Here is a 16,110-nt window from a genome sequence, read left to right as displayed (position 1 = left end):
GTAACACATCAATTTCATCAAAATAACGGATACGGTGAAATTTTGATTTTCAACAATTTCTATTTTCGTTTTAGAAAAATAAGATTTAATCTGTAGAAAGATATTTGCACATCTCAGTATTTGATGTCCTAGTTGGAATCTTGAGTATTTAAATTTTGTTTAGCTTGATTTAAATTCAAAAAATCCTTGAAATTTCAATTATATCGTCTCAATTAAAAATGTTTAAAATGCAATACGAACCCAGGAGTGATGCTGCAGGAATAAATAAGTGGATTGTATCTCCATCCCAGTAATGGATTTGTTTCAGATTATATTTACTTGGAGTTGGTTCTTTATTGGACCTATAAAGACATTTAAAATGAAATCATTAATTTCAAAACACAAGGAAAATAGGTCAGTGTTCTGCTCACATTTGTGCTGACATGTGACAATATTGGCAGCAACTCGCCAAGGCTTCTTAGGCATCACCTCCCCAATCCATGACCTCCACCACCGAGAAGGACAAAAGCAGCAGGCGCATGGGAACATCATCACCTCCAAGTCACACATCATCCCAACTTAGACCTATGTCATCCTTCCTTCATCATCACTGAGTCAAAATCCTACCTAACAGCACTGTGGGAGTACTTTCACCACATGGACTGCAGCGGTTCAAGAAGGCAGCTCACCACCACCTTCTCAAGGACAATTAGGGATGGGCAATAAATGCTGGCCTTGCCAGCAACACCCACATCCCGAGAATGCATATTTTTTTAAATGCTAAATGTATCATACCTCACTAACAGCATGATGGGAAAGACTTGCTGGTGCGGCCTGGTGAAGTTCACTCTTATCTGCAAGGCTTGCTGTAGGTTTGCTGGTGTCACTGGCAAGGTATGAACATTCATTTGGGTACGAAGTAGCAAGTATACAGAGAATTCTTCCTGCTGCAAATCAGAAATCAAAATTTTTACCACAGTTTTAATCTGAAACATCAAAATGCTTTATCTTTTTGCAACTTAGCAATCCATATTTGTCATATTCCACATTAAAATCTTATAACATTATAGAATGTACTTGTAAAAACTAGAGGTTCTCTCAGACGGCTCATCAATATAAAATATGTGCGTCTGTGTGCAAAGCCAGCAACACGGAGTTCACTCAAAACACCTCACTCATATTTCCACTGAATTAACATCAGTATGAGAAAGTAACTTTGTAAAACAGCTGGAGCTGGTTATCTTATAGATAAACACAAAGATACTCAGTAAAAATGAATCACCACTTTCCCCAGCTCAGTGAGTTTATCTTCTGAGTATCTGAGGAATGACCAGGAAGACTCCATGTTCGATCTCCACCTGTGCTTGGTTAGCTGATCTTAGAGACCCCATAATTAGGTTTGATGCTTTTGGGTTAGGGATAGCCAAACTGGCCAGAGTTGCTGCTTCTGATCACTATCTGACAATCCCTGCTGGGTGAATATTTCTGAATGCCAGGCAAGGGTGTGGTTGGGTTCAGCTGCGATACATTATTAAACAACCTGACAATATTCACAATCAAGGGTCAAAAATAATAGCCACTTGGGTGAGGTATTGGATGGTGTCTGACATCAGTGAAATTGTACAACAGTAAGGAGTTAATACCTTCACAAGAGGAAGTAATGTGATAAAGCTGGTGAGAAGAAGAAAAATTATCAACTGAAGCTCCCCCAATGGCCAAGCGGGAAAAGGGTTGCTGAGTGTAATATTAAGCCAAACAAACCAGTAAGTCTGAAATTCCGGGACAGTAATTAGGCCCTACAATTGGGCTCAGCATTCCTGGTGTAGGAAGCGGTAAAATTAACATCAGCTAGGGCTACTGCTCCTGGTAAGTATCCAGTGAACCCTGCTGGAAATTATAAATGAGATGAGACACAGGAGGAGCTTCAGAGGTAATGCCCTACACTGTAAAATAGCCTGTCTAGGCTCACACATGTCGAAAGCTGCCAGGTACCTGTTGAACGACATACTAGCAAAGGTTAGGGCTTTCAGGAGAGGATAGAAGTGGGAAAGGGGGGAGAACAGACAGGGAAGAAAACTTTTTTTAAAATTATAAGGTTTAGGATGAGGATGTCAAGTTGTTCCATGCATTAATGGGGGCTTTTTTTTTTATTCGTTTATGGGATGCGGGCATCGCTGGCAAGGCCAGCATTTATTGTCCATCCCTAATTGCCCTTGAGAAGGTGGTGGTGAGCCGTCTTCTTGAACCGCTGCAGTCTGTGTGGTGAAGGTTCTCCCACAGTGCTGTTAGGCAGGGAATTCCAGGATTTTGACCCAGCGACGATGAAGGAACGGCGATATATTTCCAAGTCGGGATGGTGAGTGACTTGGAGGGGAACATGCAGGTGGTGTCGTTCCCATGTGCCCGCTGCCCTTGTCCTTGTCCTTCCAGGTGGTAGAGGTTGCGGATTTGGGAGGTGCTGTTGAAGAAGCCTTGGCGAGTTGCTGCAGTGCATCCTGTGGATGGTACACACTGCAGACACGGTGCACCGGTGGTGAAGGGAGTGAATGTTTTGGGTGGTGGATGGGGTGCCAATCAAGCGGGCTGCTTTGTCCTGGATGGTGTCGAGCTTCTTGGGTGTTGTTGGTGCTGCACTCATCCAGGCAAGTGGAGAGTATTCCATCACTCTCCTGACTTGTGCCTTATAGATGGTGGAAAGGCTTTGGGGAGTCAGATGAGTCACTCGCTGCGGAATACCCAGCCTCTGACCTGCTCTTGTAGCCACAGTATTTGAGTGGCTGATCAATGGTGAGCTCCAGGCTGTTGATGGTGGGGGATTCGGCAATGGTAATGCCCTTGAATGTCAAGGGGAGGTGGTTAGACTCTCTCTTGTTGGAGATGGTCATTGCCTAGCACTTGTCTGGCGCGAATACTTGCCACTTGTCAGCCCAAGCTTGGATGTTGTCCAGGTCTTGCTGCATGTGGGCATGGACTGCTTCATTATCTCAAGGATTGTGAATGGAAATGAACACTGTGCAATCATCAGCGAACATCCCCATTTTTGACTTTTTGGTGGAGGGAAGGTCATTGATGAAGCAGCTGAACATGTTTGGGCCTTGGACACTGCCCTGAGGAACTCCTGCAGCAATGTCCTGGGGCTGAGATGATTGGCCTCCAACAACCACTACCATCTTCCTTTGTGCTAGGTCTGACTCCAGCCACTGAAGAGGTTTCCCCCTAATTCCCATTGACTTCAATTTTACTCGGGTTCCTTGGTGCCACAATCGGTCAAATGCTGGCTTGATGTCAAGGGCAGTCTCTCTCACCTCACCTCTGGAATTCAGCTCTTTTATCCATCTTTGGACCAAGGCTGTAATGAGGTCAGGAGCCGAGTGGTCCTGGCGGAAAGCAAACTGAGCATCGGTGAGCAGGTTATTGGTGAGTAAGTGTCGCTTGATAGCACTGTCAACGACATCTTCCGTCACTTTGCTGATGATTGAGAGTAGACTGATGGGGCGGTAATTGGCCGGATTGGATTTGTCCTGCTTTTTGTGGATAGGACATACCTGGGCAATTTTCCACATTGTTGGGTAGATGCCAGTGTTGGAGATCAACTGGAATAGTTTGGCTAGAGGCAGGGCTAGTTCTGGAGCACAAGTCTTCCGCACTACAGCCGGGATGTTGTCGGGGCCCATAGCCTTTGTTGTATCCAGTGCACTCAGCCATTTCTTGATATCACGTGGAGTGAATCGAATGGGCTGAAAACTGGCTTCCACTAGGACTTAAGCGCCATAGAATGTCAATAATATTGGCTGCTAATATTACTCTGTGTCTATTTGATAAAACTTACGATTCTGTCCTTCCTTCCAAACTCTATTAGAACTGGTGTTTTGAGCCCGCTTACTTCAACCTTTCTTCTGTTTGTGCAGTTATAGAGAGTCAGGTCAGCAACATCACCATTAATCTACAAGGAGGAAGGAATAAAGTAGAATAAAAATACAGAGCCTCAGTCATTATCATCTGTAACACCAACTAAACAAAATGCAAAATATCTCAAAGTATAATTTATGAGATTTATTTGCACAGTTGAATTTAACCTAAGGTGTACACCGTTTGCAGTCAGAGCTGTACACAATCCAATTCTGGGAGTGACAATTGGAATTAATATTTTCTATCCATTTCAGTTTCATGCACTGGCCATCCATAATCAAACTGACACAACAGACTGTGCTTTATAAATAGAGTCCACTGATTGTGAAAGTATAGGAAGAATCCACTTTTTTGAAATAAAAAGAAAATATTGTGACTCAGGATAGAATACCATATTCTCCACTCAATGAGATTATCCGTTGCATCCCAACTATATGCTCAAACACAGTGGAGACCACGTTCCATTTTATCCAGGACAACAGACAGCATTCTTCTCACAAAATACAAAATCTAAGTCAATAACCTAAACAATGTGTGAGGAAGACAGTCTTTAATGGACTGAGTATGTATTTTCAGGATTTGGCTTCTACTGCAAGTTAGTTTTTTTATACTTGTAAAACACTGATGCTTTGGGTCTGGTGTGTGATTTTATTGAAGTCAGAACTTAAAGACCATATAGGTTTCAAGTGCTGCATTTCAATTCAATCAAATTATGATTTTTTTTTTAAGCATAAAAATTCAAGCTAAACTAAAGCTCAGGAATGCCGAGTACTCACTTAAACTATCTGTAAATTTGCCCATGGTATCTGAAAGTTCTGTATTTTACAATCATTTAATTTTTGTTTCAGTTTGGTTTACTGGTAACAGTTCTCAACTCTGAATCAGAAGGTGGTGAATTTAAGCTCCACTTTGAAACTGAATACATTGCCCAGGAAATTCCTCGGAGCTGCAACTTCACCAGAAATGCAGCGGAAACCCCATTATGTGTGTAAATAAGGCGGAGTGGGAGCAACTCAGAAATTTCGAGGCCATTATTTAGACTGACACTTAACTGCAGTATTGAAGGGAGTGCTGGCATTGTTGGAGGTGCTATCTTTCAGATGAGACATTAAACCGCAGCCCCGTCTATCTGTTCAATGGATGTTTAAGATCCCATGGCACAATTCAAGGAAGAGCAAGGCATTCTCCTGGTCTTCAGGCCAACATTTATCCCTCAACTAACGCCACCAAAACAAATTAACGGGTCATTTATCTTACTTGCTCTTTGTGGCAACTTGCTCTGTGCCAATTTCCTTAAAAACAACAGTATCGGCACTTCAAAAGTAATTAATTGATTGTGAAGAGCTTTGGAACATCCTGAGGATGGAGACGGTGCTATATATATATGCAAGTTTTTTCTTTTGTTCTACCTCCTAGGTGTCATTGTTTTCTGTGAAATTTACTGACACGCAAGTGTTGGTGCAATAAATTGGAGCACCAACATGCAGTTGGCATATTGCAGAGTTTCATCATTTCGCTCATAAGAAAGGAAGTACAATTGAAGAGTTATTGCCAAGACTGCTCTTACATACATCCTAGTGGCTGGTTTTCAGTAGTACAGGTAAAGTCCTGAGCTCAGATCACATCCACTGCCTTATTGGAGACAATCGGATATTGAAGAAAATAACACAAAAATGGATGTTGTGACCTCACACAAAAAAAGATAGTAATCTTGCAGTGTATCCTTGGTAAATTAATCTTTTAATCAGGAAATCATCTGAATGAGATGGCCTGGCTAACAATGTTGACAATAGCAACTAATGCTGAAAGAACTTTCCACACTAACAGGTCAGAGTGATGATAATAATTCAAATCTTATCTTGAGGTTCAGGTGACAAACTATAACTCTTGCACTTCAGAACTTCTTGAGTAAAACTATTCTCTTCTCACTATTTCCACCCACTCATAATTACCTATTTTAAAAACACCATGTTATATAGACTAATAACACAGCATATCACATTTTCATGATACCAACTGACCTCCACTGGAGATGTTCCCCATGGATATGGATTCTGTTTGAAGCTGATCAGATGGCTTATGATGCAACTGCTCCTTGCACCAGTTTTTGCAGCAATCTGTTTATCCAGAAGATCAGGAAGGTAAAACTTGGCAGAATGTGTACTTTGCACCGTGTTCTGAAAGCCATGGTTTTGAGTAGTCTGGAACTCCATTAAATTGGTGTTTACATAAAACTGTGAATGATTGTTGATTAACACAAATTTCTGAAAGGCATAAATTTTAATAGAAAGTAACATTCTTTCATTGATTCAAATCCAAAATGAAACAATCAGTACAGCTTACAAAACAAATAAGCTTTTCTCGTAAACCTGAAAAAACTTACTTCTACTTTATAACAAAATAACTGCCCAGAAAATCCATGGGCCAGCAATTATGCCAGTATCGGGGCTGCTAGGAATCTCCACCACTGACCCAGTGGATATTGCAGGGTTAGGGAGAGGTTCCCTCATTTCCTGGAAAGTCTCACTGGAGACCGCAGACATGGGATGGGATGGGAGGGGAATAACTGGATCCTGGCCCAGTTCCGACCTGTTCTGGCAGACTTCCACTGAAGTTAGGTGGGAATATGCCAGAACTGCTGCAGATTTTGGAGGCCAGCATGATAAAAAGGAGGAACTTGCATTTATATGGTGCTTTTCATGACCTCAGTGCGTCCTAAAGTGCTTTGCAGCCAATTAAGTACTTTTGAAGTGTAGTCACTGTCGTAATGTAGGAAATGCGGCAGCCAATTTGCACACAGCAGGGTCCCACAAACAGCAATGTGATAATGACCAGATAATCCGTTTTTTACTTATGTTGATTGAAAGATATTGGTCAGCATGCTGGGGAGAACTCCCCTGCTCTTCTTTATTTACATATAGTATATTTTAATAACCTCTCAGTATCTCAGAGCCGTAAGAATTTTTATTGGGCCAATATAGGAATTAAAATACACAAGTCTGTAGGGAAGAATTTTTCTTTTGTTTTCCAGAGGCAAATTGCTGATAAAAATCTGAATTATCTTGAAGAGCTTTAAGAAATTAATATGTTAGGAAGTATAACTTCAAGCATGTCTGGAAAGTAAGCCCCAGGTTTACATAAGAATGCATGGAAGAAGAATAGGCCCCTTAAATCCACTCTTTCATAGACCATGTTCAATCCACTTGTAGTAAGCCAAACCAGCCCAGTAAACCTCCTGATAAAAGGTTCTGAAAAGCTTCTCTCTATTGTCCCCAAATAAACCAAGAAAATTAGAAGACCTATCTAAATTTAAGAGAATAAAAGAAGAAATGTTTGAAATTGTATAATCCCTTATCATGAACTTTTGGAGCATTGTGTCTGTTATGTTGGTGAAGAATAAGGATTTTTCGGACCAGAAAAAAGCCACTACACCTAAAAAACTTGTTTCATCTCCAACCCACTTTCTCACCATGCCCACCAATGCCTTCCCTCTCCAGAAACACATCTAGAGCCTCACCAGCCTCCAACTGTATCCGAAAAAATGTAGACATAGGGATTTATAATGGAAAAAAGTTAAGACGCAAGTGTTACAAACCGAATGACAACAGGAAGTAAGGTTTAATAGACAGGAAGTGTGTCCAGCCGCAAGAGTTTTACGGAGTATCGGTAAATAGATTAATGACTTAGACAAGGATAAGCTAATCAAACTCTCCAAGTTTACAGCTGATACAAGAATGGGAAGCAATGCAAATCATGAGAAACGCGACAAACAGATTCAGTAGAATTTACATTATTTTTTAGGTAACTGGGCTAAAAGTGGCCGAAGGTGATATTTCAATAAGGAGAAATGAATAGTGTGGGAGCAAGGAGCCAAAGGGTCGGAGTATGTGTTAAATGGTACAGCATGCTGATTAGGAATGAGAACAAGAAGTTCTGGTGGATAAATCAATGAATCCATCAGTGCAATGCTGATTTGCAGTAACAATGGTAAATAAGATATTGTGTTAATTTGGCAGAGGGATGAAGTGCAAATCAAGAGCTTGTGTTGTTACTGCATGAGGCATTGGTCAGATGCCATGGGAAGTACTGCATGCAGCTCTGCTCACAGGAAGATTTGCCATTGAGAGGATATGGAGATGAACAACAAAAATGGTTCCGGGAGTCAGGAATTTAAGTTAGAAGTAATTGTTTGGGAAGTTGGGCTTGTGTTTTTGGAAAAGGGCAGTCTTTGATTATAATTAATTGGTTTGTTTAAGAATGTAAAAGGGAATGCACAAAATCGATTCAACTAAATGATTTACTTGAATGAGGGGTCCAAATGCCACAGAACATAAGTTTAAAAAGCTAGAAAGTTAGAAGTAAGTCAGCCAGAACTACTGCATTGAAAATAGATTTGTGACTAAGGTGCCAAGGAAAGCCATTGAGGTGAATGTTTTAACTGATTTTAAGAAACAGTTAGATGTGTTGTCCCCTCCTCCTGCTCCTTGACCTGAATACTGCACTTGGTGTGGATTTCCGATGTGAATTGCCATGAGAGATTGACTCGCTATATAGATAGATAATATCAAATCAAATATTACATAATAATAAGGACAGAATGTATGACTATAAAATGGGGAATGAATTACGTCTCTGCACTCTGGTGAAATTACCTCCCACCCTCTATCACCTCCCTTACACTTGGTCTTGAATCTCCGTGTGCAATGCCACAGGAGGTTAACTAATGATATATTAAAAGTCTTGAATACAGCAAGTGCTTTCTCTAAGTGCCACATGTACTTCCTGCAGCACTTTTTCCATCAGTTTCACCATCACACTTGCCTGTTAAGACCCCAATTGCTAGAAAACAGTGTACCCTCCAACACACCATAAGCATCGCTAGTATATAATAAAAACAGCAAAGGTTCCCAGACTTCGGACCCATCTTTTAACCTCTTTCCTGCCTGAAAACTAATTTTCTATCCACTGCCATATGATATTATTTATTCCATAAGTTCTGAACTTAGATGATGTGAAACCTTGTTTGAAGATTACTAAAAATCCAAATATATAATGTCAACTGTATTTCCCCCGTTCACTATGTCAGTCATGTTGTTAAAAGGCACCACCAGGTCGGTTAAGTGTGACCTCCTTTTCCTGAATACTGTCCTTGTTCACCCATAAGGTCTATCAAAATAATTTCATTTTCCTTATAACAGTTGTTAAAATTACTGACCTATAGTTTCCACGTTTGTCTATTGACAGTCATTAAAATAATAATTCTGTTAGCCACTTTCCAAACCTCTGGAATCTCTTACTATATTAATAAACTTACAAAAAATGTTGGTGAAAGCTTCACTAATTTCAATCCCCATCTCATTTAAGAATTATGCATTGACTATGTCTGGAGCAGGTACTTTATCTTTCAAAGCATATATCTGGCATAACTTTCATGCTGTCCAGCTCATGTTCTATCATTCCTTGAAATCTTTTTAAGCAAATAGAGTTATCAACTAACTATTTGCTAACTCTCTTTGTAATGAGCTTCAGCTTCTCACTCACATTTTTAAGTGAACCAGTACTTGATTTCCTCCTTGTTTCCACAAAAATATATATTTTTAAACTCTTCATTGTTACTAGAGATGTTCTCAGCAATATTAGCTTCGATATTTCTCTTTGTATCTGCTTACTTTTACACCTTATAATGCACCCAGCCCTCCAGATGACCAAATGCCTTGTGCATTTGAAAGTCTTCCACTTGTCCCTAAATATTATTCTTTACATGTCTACTTGACCACAATGGCATCAGTTGCCTTTGCTCGGTTTTCATTTAGCTGGAATTAATTTTCATCGTAGCCTTACTAATATTTCCTTAAATTTTTAAAAACTCATTTCACATACTCTTTTAAAGTTCAATATTTCTCTCACTCATTTTAGCAATACCCTCACAGTCAATATCTGGGTAATTGAAATCTTCCATGATTGACATTCTGGCCTTTTAGCAAACCTCTCTTATCTGCAATGTCATGTACCTCTCCATCCTCTCTTCCCATCCAGGATTTCCTCGGACATTAATTTTTAATATATATTTCTTGTTGATTATTGGAATTTAATTCCAAAGAAACAAATGTAGTGATCAAACAAATATTAAACATGAGAATGATCTTGCAAAGTCCAATAAAAATAAAACCGTTAAATTATTAATCACAATACCAATCGACTGGCAATAAATATGTTCCTCCAATAGAAATAGATGTGCCAGTCAATAAAGGTCTACTTATGAGAAGAAAAATAACTTGGGATTCACATGTCACTGTAAGAAATAATAGGGGGATTGTCACAGAAGGAGTATTACAATGCAAAATTGATCATTTCAAGAATCTAATAAGAGTAAATGCTTACACGGAGCATAGAGCATACAAATAATGAGGGAAAATAGGTGTTTTTTGTAATCCTCAACGACACGACTTACAGAAATGAATCTAGCAGTATTTGCTAATGATCTTACCAATAACAGCTCAGTTGTCGCTTTCAGACCTTCAGATAACAAATTCTTTGACGTCACTGTGCTGTTGTCAGTTACTCCCATTACATCAGTCACCACGTAGACTATTTTCTTCACTAATTCTTCATGCATTCTGAACTCTCCGGATTCTTTAAAAAGCTTGATCATCTCTTTGACTGTTCTTGTTACAATCAGTGCACTTTCTGAAGTTACCTTTAGTGTTTTAAATCAAAAAGAAGTTCTTTTTAAATTGAAGAAAACTCCAGACAGTCACTTTTGACAGAGCTTTTAAACAATAAATCCTATCTTAGACACAGGTCAATGTTATTGTATAGTGCTAAATATTATCGGATTATTGTATGAAATCATTAACCGTGGAAAGAAATGACAATTAAAACAGATAAATTGATGTAGCCCAATCATAAGATTCTTAAGGCTCATTCAATGATCCTTCTCACTCTGATTTATCATTCGTGAAATAGTCACAGAACAGCAGAGTAAATATTAACTGCCGCCATAACATTTACCACACAGGCTCCTCTGATGGTAAATCCATTGTCTATTATGTGACTGAACCAGATTGTAGGTTTGAGCTCTGGCAATGTAATGAATTAGCTGATTCAGATGACACAAAAGTGGGATGTTATAATTGGCTTCAGCACTCCTGCATTACAGAGAGGGGAAAACTAAAATCGGCCATAGTTCCTGCTACTGGTTGCAATCCAGTTACTCCTGTTGGTAAGTACATTTGTCTAGACTTCAGATGAAGATAGAATCAGGTTGGCTATGATGGTCGGGTCTCCATATAGTTGAATGCCCGACTGATATTCATTGTCGGTACTCACACACAAAGTATGGCCACTTGTACAAATTACCAGTGGCTTGGTGGTATCTTTGGAACCAAACCCAAGTATGATCATAGGCACCAGGAAGGAGAAAAGAAATAGTTTTCTTTAAATTGAAAAAATGATATAAAAAATAATCTACTAGGCATTCAAATTTAGAAGCCAATTAATGGGGAACATTTAACTCCCCAGGATGGGTCGGGAGGGACGGGTGGTTAAATTCTTAAAAATGTGAAACCAGACCCAAACCCACCGCAAACGCGCCTACTTCCGGATTAACCGGGGCGGGTTGGGGGCGGGCGATTAACCTCCTCTCGAGTGGCGGGTCAGTAATTGAAATATGTTAATGAGGCTGCATGCCTCAGATTTTAGCAGCCATTTAGATTTAATGGCTGCGGGCCAGGTTACATGACCTTGTTTCCCGACCCAGGGCTCGGGAAACCACACAGCTAACGGGAGGCGAGAATGGCCAGATACAGCAGATAGGTGCTTTTTCAGCACTGCTGTGGGCCAGGAGAAGCACGAGTACTTCCCCCCGGCCCCCCAAGCTAACCTGCCGCAATCAGCCTTCCACCCCACGATCCGGCAACCCCCTCCCCGCTTCGTGATCTTCAGGCCAACCCCCTGGCGATCCGATCCCCCCGATCTCCAGGACCTCCATATTTCCAGGTTTCCCGGCTGCAAAAGGTTGCCTCCTTGTAAATATCGGTAGCCCGTTTCGGTAGCCCGTGGCTGTTATGATTCTCCTAAACCACCAGTTCAGAAGAATAAACTGAAGCAAACAGTTTTTCTTTGATCAAATAGACAATTTGTTTGCAGGATTAAAGTTCCTTTACCTCATTGGTTACATTAACAAGGTCATGTAACGCAGATACAGTTTCCATCAGCTCCCTCTGGAACAAATAAAGAAAATCAAGCTCATACAAAAGGCATTTACAGCAAACCAAACCTCAATTGTCACTCTTAGCTACAATCAACAACAGCGTTTACACTGTTTTTCCAGACTTTCCATGGCTCTTTCGAAGTTATGGTGGACGATTGGGAGAACCCCCGCAGAAACTCATCCATTTAATTTTTTTTTTACAGCTTTTAAAAAAAAATCTATTGCCCGTTTAATTACTCCTTCTCCAGAAGGTTTTGACTGCTCGCTTGAGTACAGGTCCAAAGGCAACAGTTGGTATCCAGTGCCTCACCTAAGTGGTACTATTCATAAGTAAGCCTGACAGCAAGTATCAGCTGGTTATTCAATCAGGGGAAGGTGGCAAAGGGCTTGATGCTGTGTTCACATGGAATGGTGGCCTCGCCAAACCCGGGGCTGAAGAGAGCAACTCCAGCACCAACTACTGTCACCTTGTTTCAGATCAGCAAACTAAGGGTAGATGAAGAGTTGAAACTCAGCACCAAACAGGGGACAAATGCGAGGCAATCTAAGATGAGATTGGAGTGCATGTGCGCAAACACATGCAGTGTGGCAATTAAGGTTGGTGAGCTGCAGGCTCAAGTCGCCACGTGGGACTATGATATAGTGGCAATATCAGAGACCTGGCTCAAAGAGGGGGAGGATTGGGTAATTAATATTCCTGACTACAAGGTATTCAGGAAAGATAAGGAAGGAAAGAAAGGTGGCAGTATTGATCAAAGAAACTATTACAGCAGTGGAAAGGGATGTGTCGTTGAGGGGTCAAAGACAGAATCTATTTGGTTAGAATTAAGGAACAAAAAAGGAGCTGTTATGCTACTGGGTGCGTACAATAAGCCATCAAATAGTGGGAAGGAGCTAGAGAAGCAAATTTGCAGGCAAATTACAGAAAGATGCAAAAACCATAGAGTAGTGATAATGGGGGACTCCAATTATCCCAATATAGACTGGGACAGTAACAGTGTAAAGGGCAAAGAAGGGGAGGAATTCCTGAAATGTGTTCTAGAGAACTTTCAGGAACAGTGTGTTTCCAGCCCAAACAGGAAGGAAGCAGTGTTGGATCTAGTTGAGTAATGAAGTGTAGCAGCTGGAGCACGTTTCAGTGGGGGAGCATTTGGGGAATCGTGAACATAATATCATTAGGTTTAAAATAGTTATGGAAAAGGATAAGGAACAATCAAATGTGAAAATACTGAACAGGAGGAGGGCTAATTTCAGTGAGTTAAAAAGGGATCTTGCCCAGATGGACTGGAATCAAAAATTGGAAGGCAAAACAGTAATTGAACAATGGGAGGCCTTCAAGGAGAAGTTGGTTCAGATACAGAGTAGACACATTCCCTACGATGGGGAAAGGAAGGCCATCCAAAGCCGGAGCTCCCTGGGTGACGAAAGATATAGAGATTAAAATGAAACAGAAAGAGGAGGCTTATGGCGAATGTAAGGTTCATAATATAGTAGAGAACCAGGCTGAATACAGAAAGTATAGAGGAGATCTAAAAAATGGAATAAGAGGCAAAGAGAGAGTATGAGAATAGATTAGTGGCCATCATAAAAGGGAACCCAAAAGTCTTCTATAAACATATAAATAATATAAGTGTCGTCAAAGGAAGGGTGGGACCAATTAGGGACAAAAAAGATCTTCTTGTTCAGGCAGAGCACTTGCCTGAGGTACTAAATCATAGATTCATAAAAAGGTTACAGCACGGAAGCAGGCCATTCGGCCCATCGAGTCCACGCTGACTCTCTGCAAGAGCAATCCAGCTAGTTCCACTCCCCTGCCCTATCCCTGTAGCTCTGCAAATCTTTTCCTTTCAAGTGCTTATCCAGTTCCCTTTTGAAAGCCATAATTGAATCTGCCTCCACCACCCCCTCGGGAAGTGCATCCCAGATCCGAACCACTTGCTGTGTAAAAAAGTTTTTCCTCATGTCACCTTTGTTTCTTTTGCCAATCACCTTAAATCTATGTCATCTGATTCTTGACCCTTCCGCCAATGGGAACAGTTTCTCTCTATCTATTCAGTCCAGACCCTTCATGATTTTCAATACCACTATCAAACCTCCTCGTAACCGTCTCAGTTCCAAGGAAAACCACCCCAACTTCTCCAGTCTATCCACGTAATTAAAGTCCCTCATCCATGAAATCATTCCAGTAAATCTTTTCTGCACCCTTTCTAAGGCATTCACATCTTCCCTAAAGTGCGGTGCCCAGAACTGGACACAATACTCCAAGTTGTGGCCTAACCAGTGTTTTATAAAGGTTCATCATGACTGCCATACTTTTGTACTCTATGCCTCTAATTATAAAGCCCAGGATCCCGTATGCTTTTTTAACCACTTTCTCAACCTGCCTTGCCACCTTCAACGATTTGTGCACATATACCCCCAGATCTCTCTGTCCCTGTACCCCTTTCAGATTTGTGCCCTCCAGTTTATATTGCCTCTTTCGCACTTTCCTGCATTAAGTTTCATTTGCCACCAGCCAGTCTATATCCTCTTGAGGTCGATCACTATCCTTCTCACTGTTTACGACCCTTACAAATTTTGAGTCATCTGCAAATTTGAAAATTGTGCCCTGGACACCCAAGTCCAAGAAGACGGACGTGAGAAGATGCTGCTATTGTTGCAGTAAGGGAGCTGGTAGTAACGATATTGGATCGGAGAAAAATAGATAAAGAGGAGGTACTTAAAAGTTTGACAGTACTCAAAATAGAAAAATCACCCGGTCCAGATGTGATGCATCCAAGGTGACTGAGTGAAAATTACGAAGGCTCTGGCCAAAATTTTCCTCTCCTCCTTAGATATGGGGATGGTGCCGGAGGACTGGAGGATTGCAAATGTTACACCCCAGTTCAAGAAAGGGGAGAGGGATAAATCTGGCAATTACAGGCCTGTCCGCCTGACATCAGTGGTGGGGAAACTTTGAGAGAGAAATAATCCGGGAGAAAATGAATTGGCATTTGCAAAAGTATGGGCTAATAAATGAAAGTCAGCACGGATTTGTTAAAGGAAAATAGTGATTGATCAACTTGATTGAGTTCTTTGATGACGTGGCGGAAAGGATTGATGAGGGTAGTGCGGTTGATGTTGTGTATATGGACTTTCAAAAGGCATTTGATAAAGTACCACATAATAGACGTGTTAGCAAAATTAAAGCTCATGGGATTCGAGGGACAGTGGCAGTGTGGATACAAAATTGGCTAAGGGACAGAAAGCAGAGAGTAGTGGTGAATGGTTATTTTTCAGACTGGAGGGAAGTATACAGTGGTGTTCCCCAGGGGTCAGTATTAGGACCACTGCTCTTTTTGATATATATTAATGACCTGGACTTGGGTATACCGGGCATAATTTCAAAGTTTGCAGATGACATAAAGCTTGGAAATGTAGTAAACAATGTGGAAGATAGTAACAGACTTCAGGAGGACATCATAGAATAGAATAAAATCAGAGAAAATTTACGGCACAGAAGGAAGCCATTCGGCCCATCGTGTCCGCGCCGGCTGAGAAACGAGCCATCCAGCCGAATCACACTTTCCGCATTTGATCCGTAGCCCTGCAGGTCACGGTTCTTCAGCTGCATATCCAGATATTTTTTAAATGAATTGAGGGTTTCTGCCTCTACCACCCTCTCAGGCAGTGAGTTCCAAACCCCCACCCTTCCGGGTGAAAACATTTTTCCTCATTTCCGCGCTAATCCTTCTACCAATCACTTTAAATCTATGCCCACTGGTTATTGACCCCTCCACTAAGGGAAATAGGTCCTTCCTATCCACCTCAAATAAATCACCCCTCAGCCTCCTCTGTTCCAAGGAAAACAAACCCAGCCGATCCAGTCTGTCATCATAGCTAAAATTCTCCAGTCCTGGCAACGTCCTCGTAAATATCCTCTGCATCCTCTCGAATGCAATTACATCCTTCCTAGAATGTGGTGAACAGAACTGTGCGCAGTACTCAAGCTGTGGCCGAACTAGTGTTTT

The 16,110-nt window shown here is 41.0% G+C and overlaps 1 protein-coding gene across 5 annotated transcripts in view; it reads right to left on the bottom strand.

Annotated features, from left to right (window-relative positions):
* The window catches only part of LOC137341938 (polycystin-1-like protein 1), a 288,830-nt gene that overhangs the window by 88,378 nt on the left and 184,342 nt on the right, over window positions 1-16,110 (bottom strand). For all 5 annotated transcript variants that reach the window (XR_010967170.1, XM_068005486.1, XM_068005476.1 and 2 more), the window contains exons 35-40: window positions 12,054-12,110; window positions 10,376-10,585; window positions 5,910-6,152; window positions 3,809-3,922; window positions 775-926; window positions 241-341 (exon numbers count right to left, since the gene is read on the bottom strand). Coding sequence is in view for 4 of the 5 variants with exons in the window: in XM_068005486.1 (XP_067861587.1) it covers window positions 241-341; window positions 775-926; window positions 3,809-3,922; window positions 5,910-6,152; window positions 10,376-10,585; window positions 12,054-12,110 (877 nt within the window). In the remaining variant the exon portion in view is untranslated. The remainder of the gene's footprint in view (window positions 1-240; window positions 342-774; window positions 927-3,808; window positions 3,923-5,909; window positions 6,153-10,375; window positions 10,586-12,053; window positions 12,111-16,110) is intronic.

Source organism: Heptranchias perlo, chromosome 2 (genome assembly GCF_035084215.1).
Source record: "Heptranchias perlo isolate sHepPer1 chromosome 2, sHepPer1.hap1, whole genome shotgun sequence".
NCBI lineage: Eukaryota > Metazoa > Chordata > Chondrichthyes > Hexanchiformes > Hexanchidae > Heptranchias > Heptranchias perlo.
Note: the sequence above shows the minus strand (reverse complement) of the source record. Positions and strands in the feature narration are given on the sequence as shown.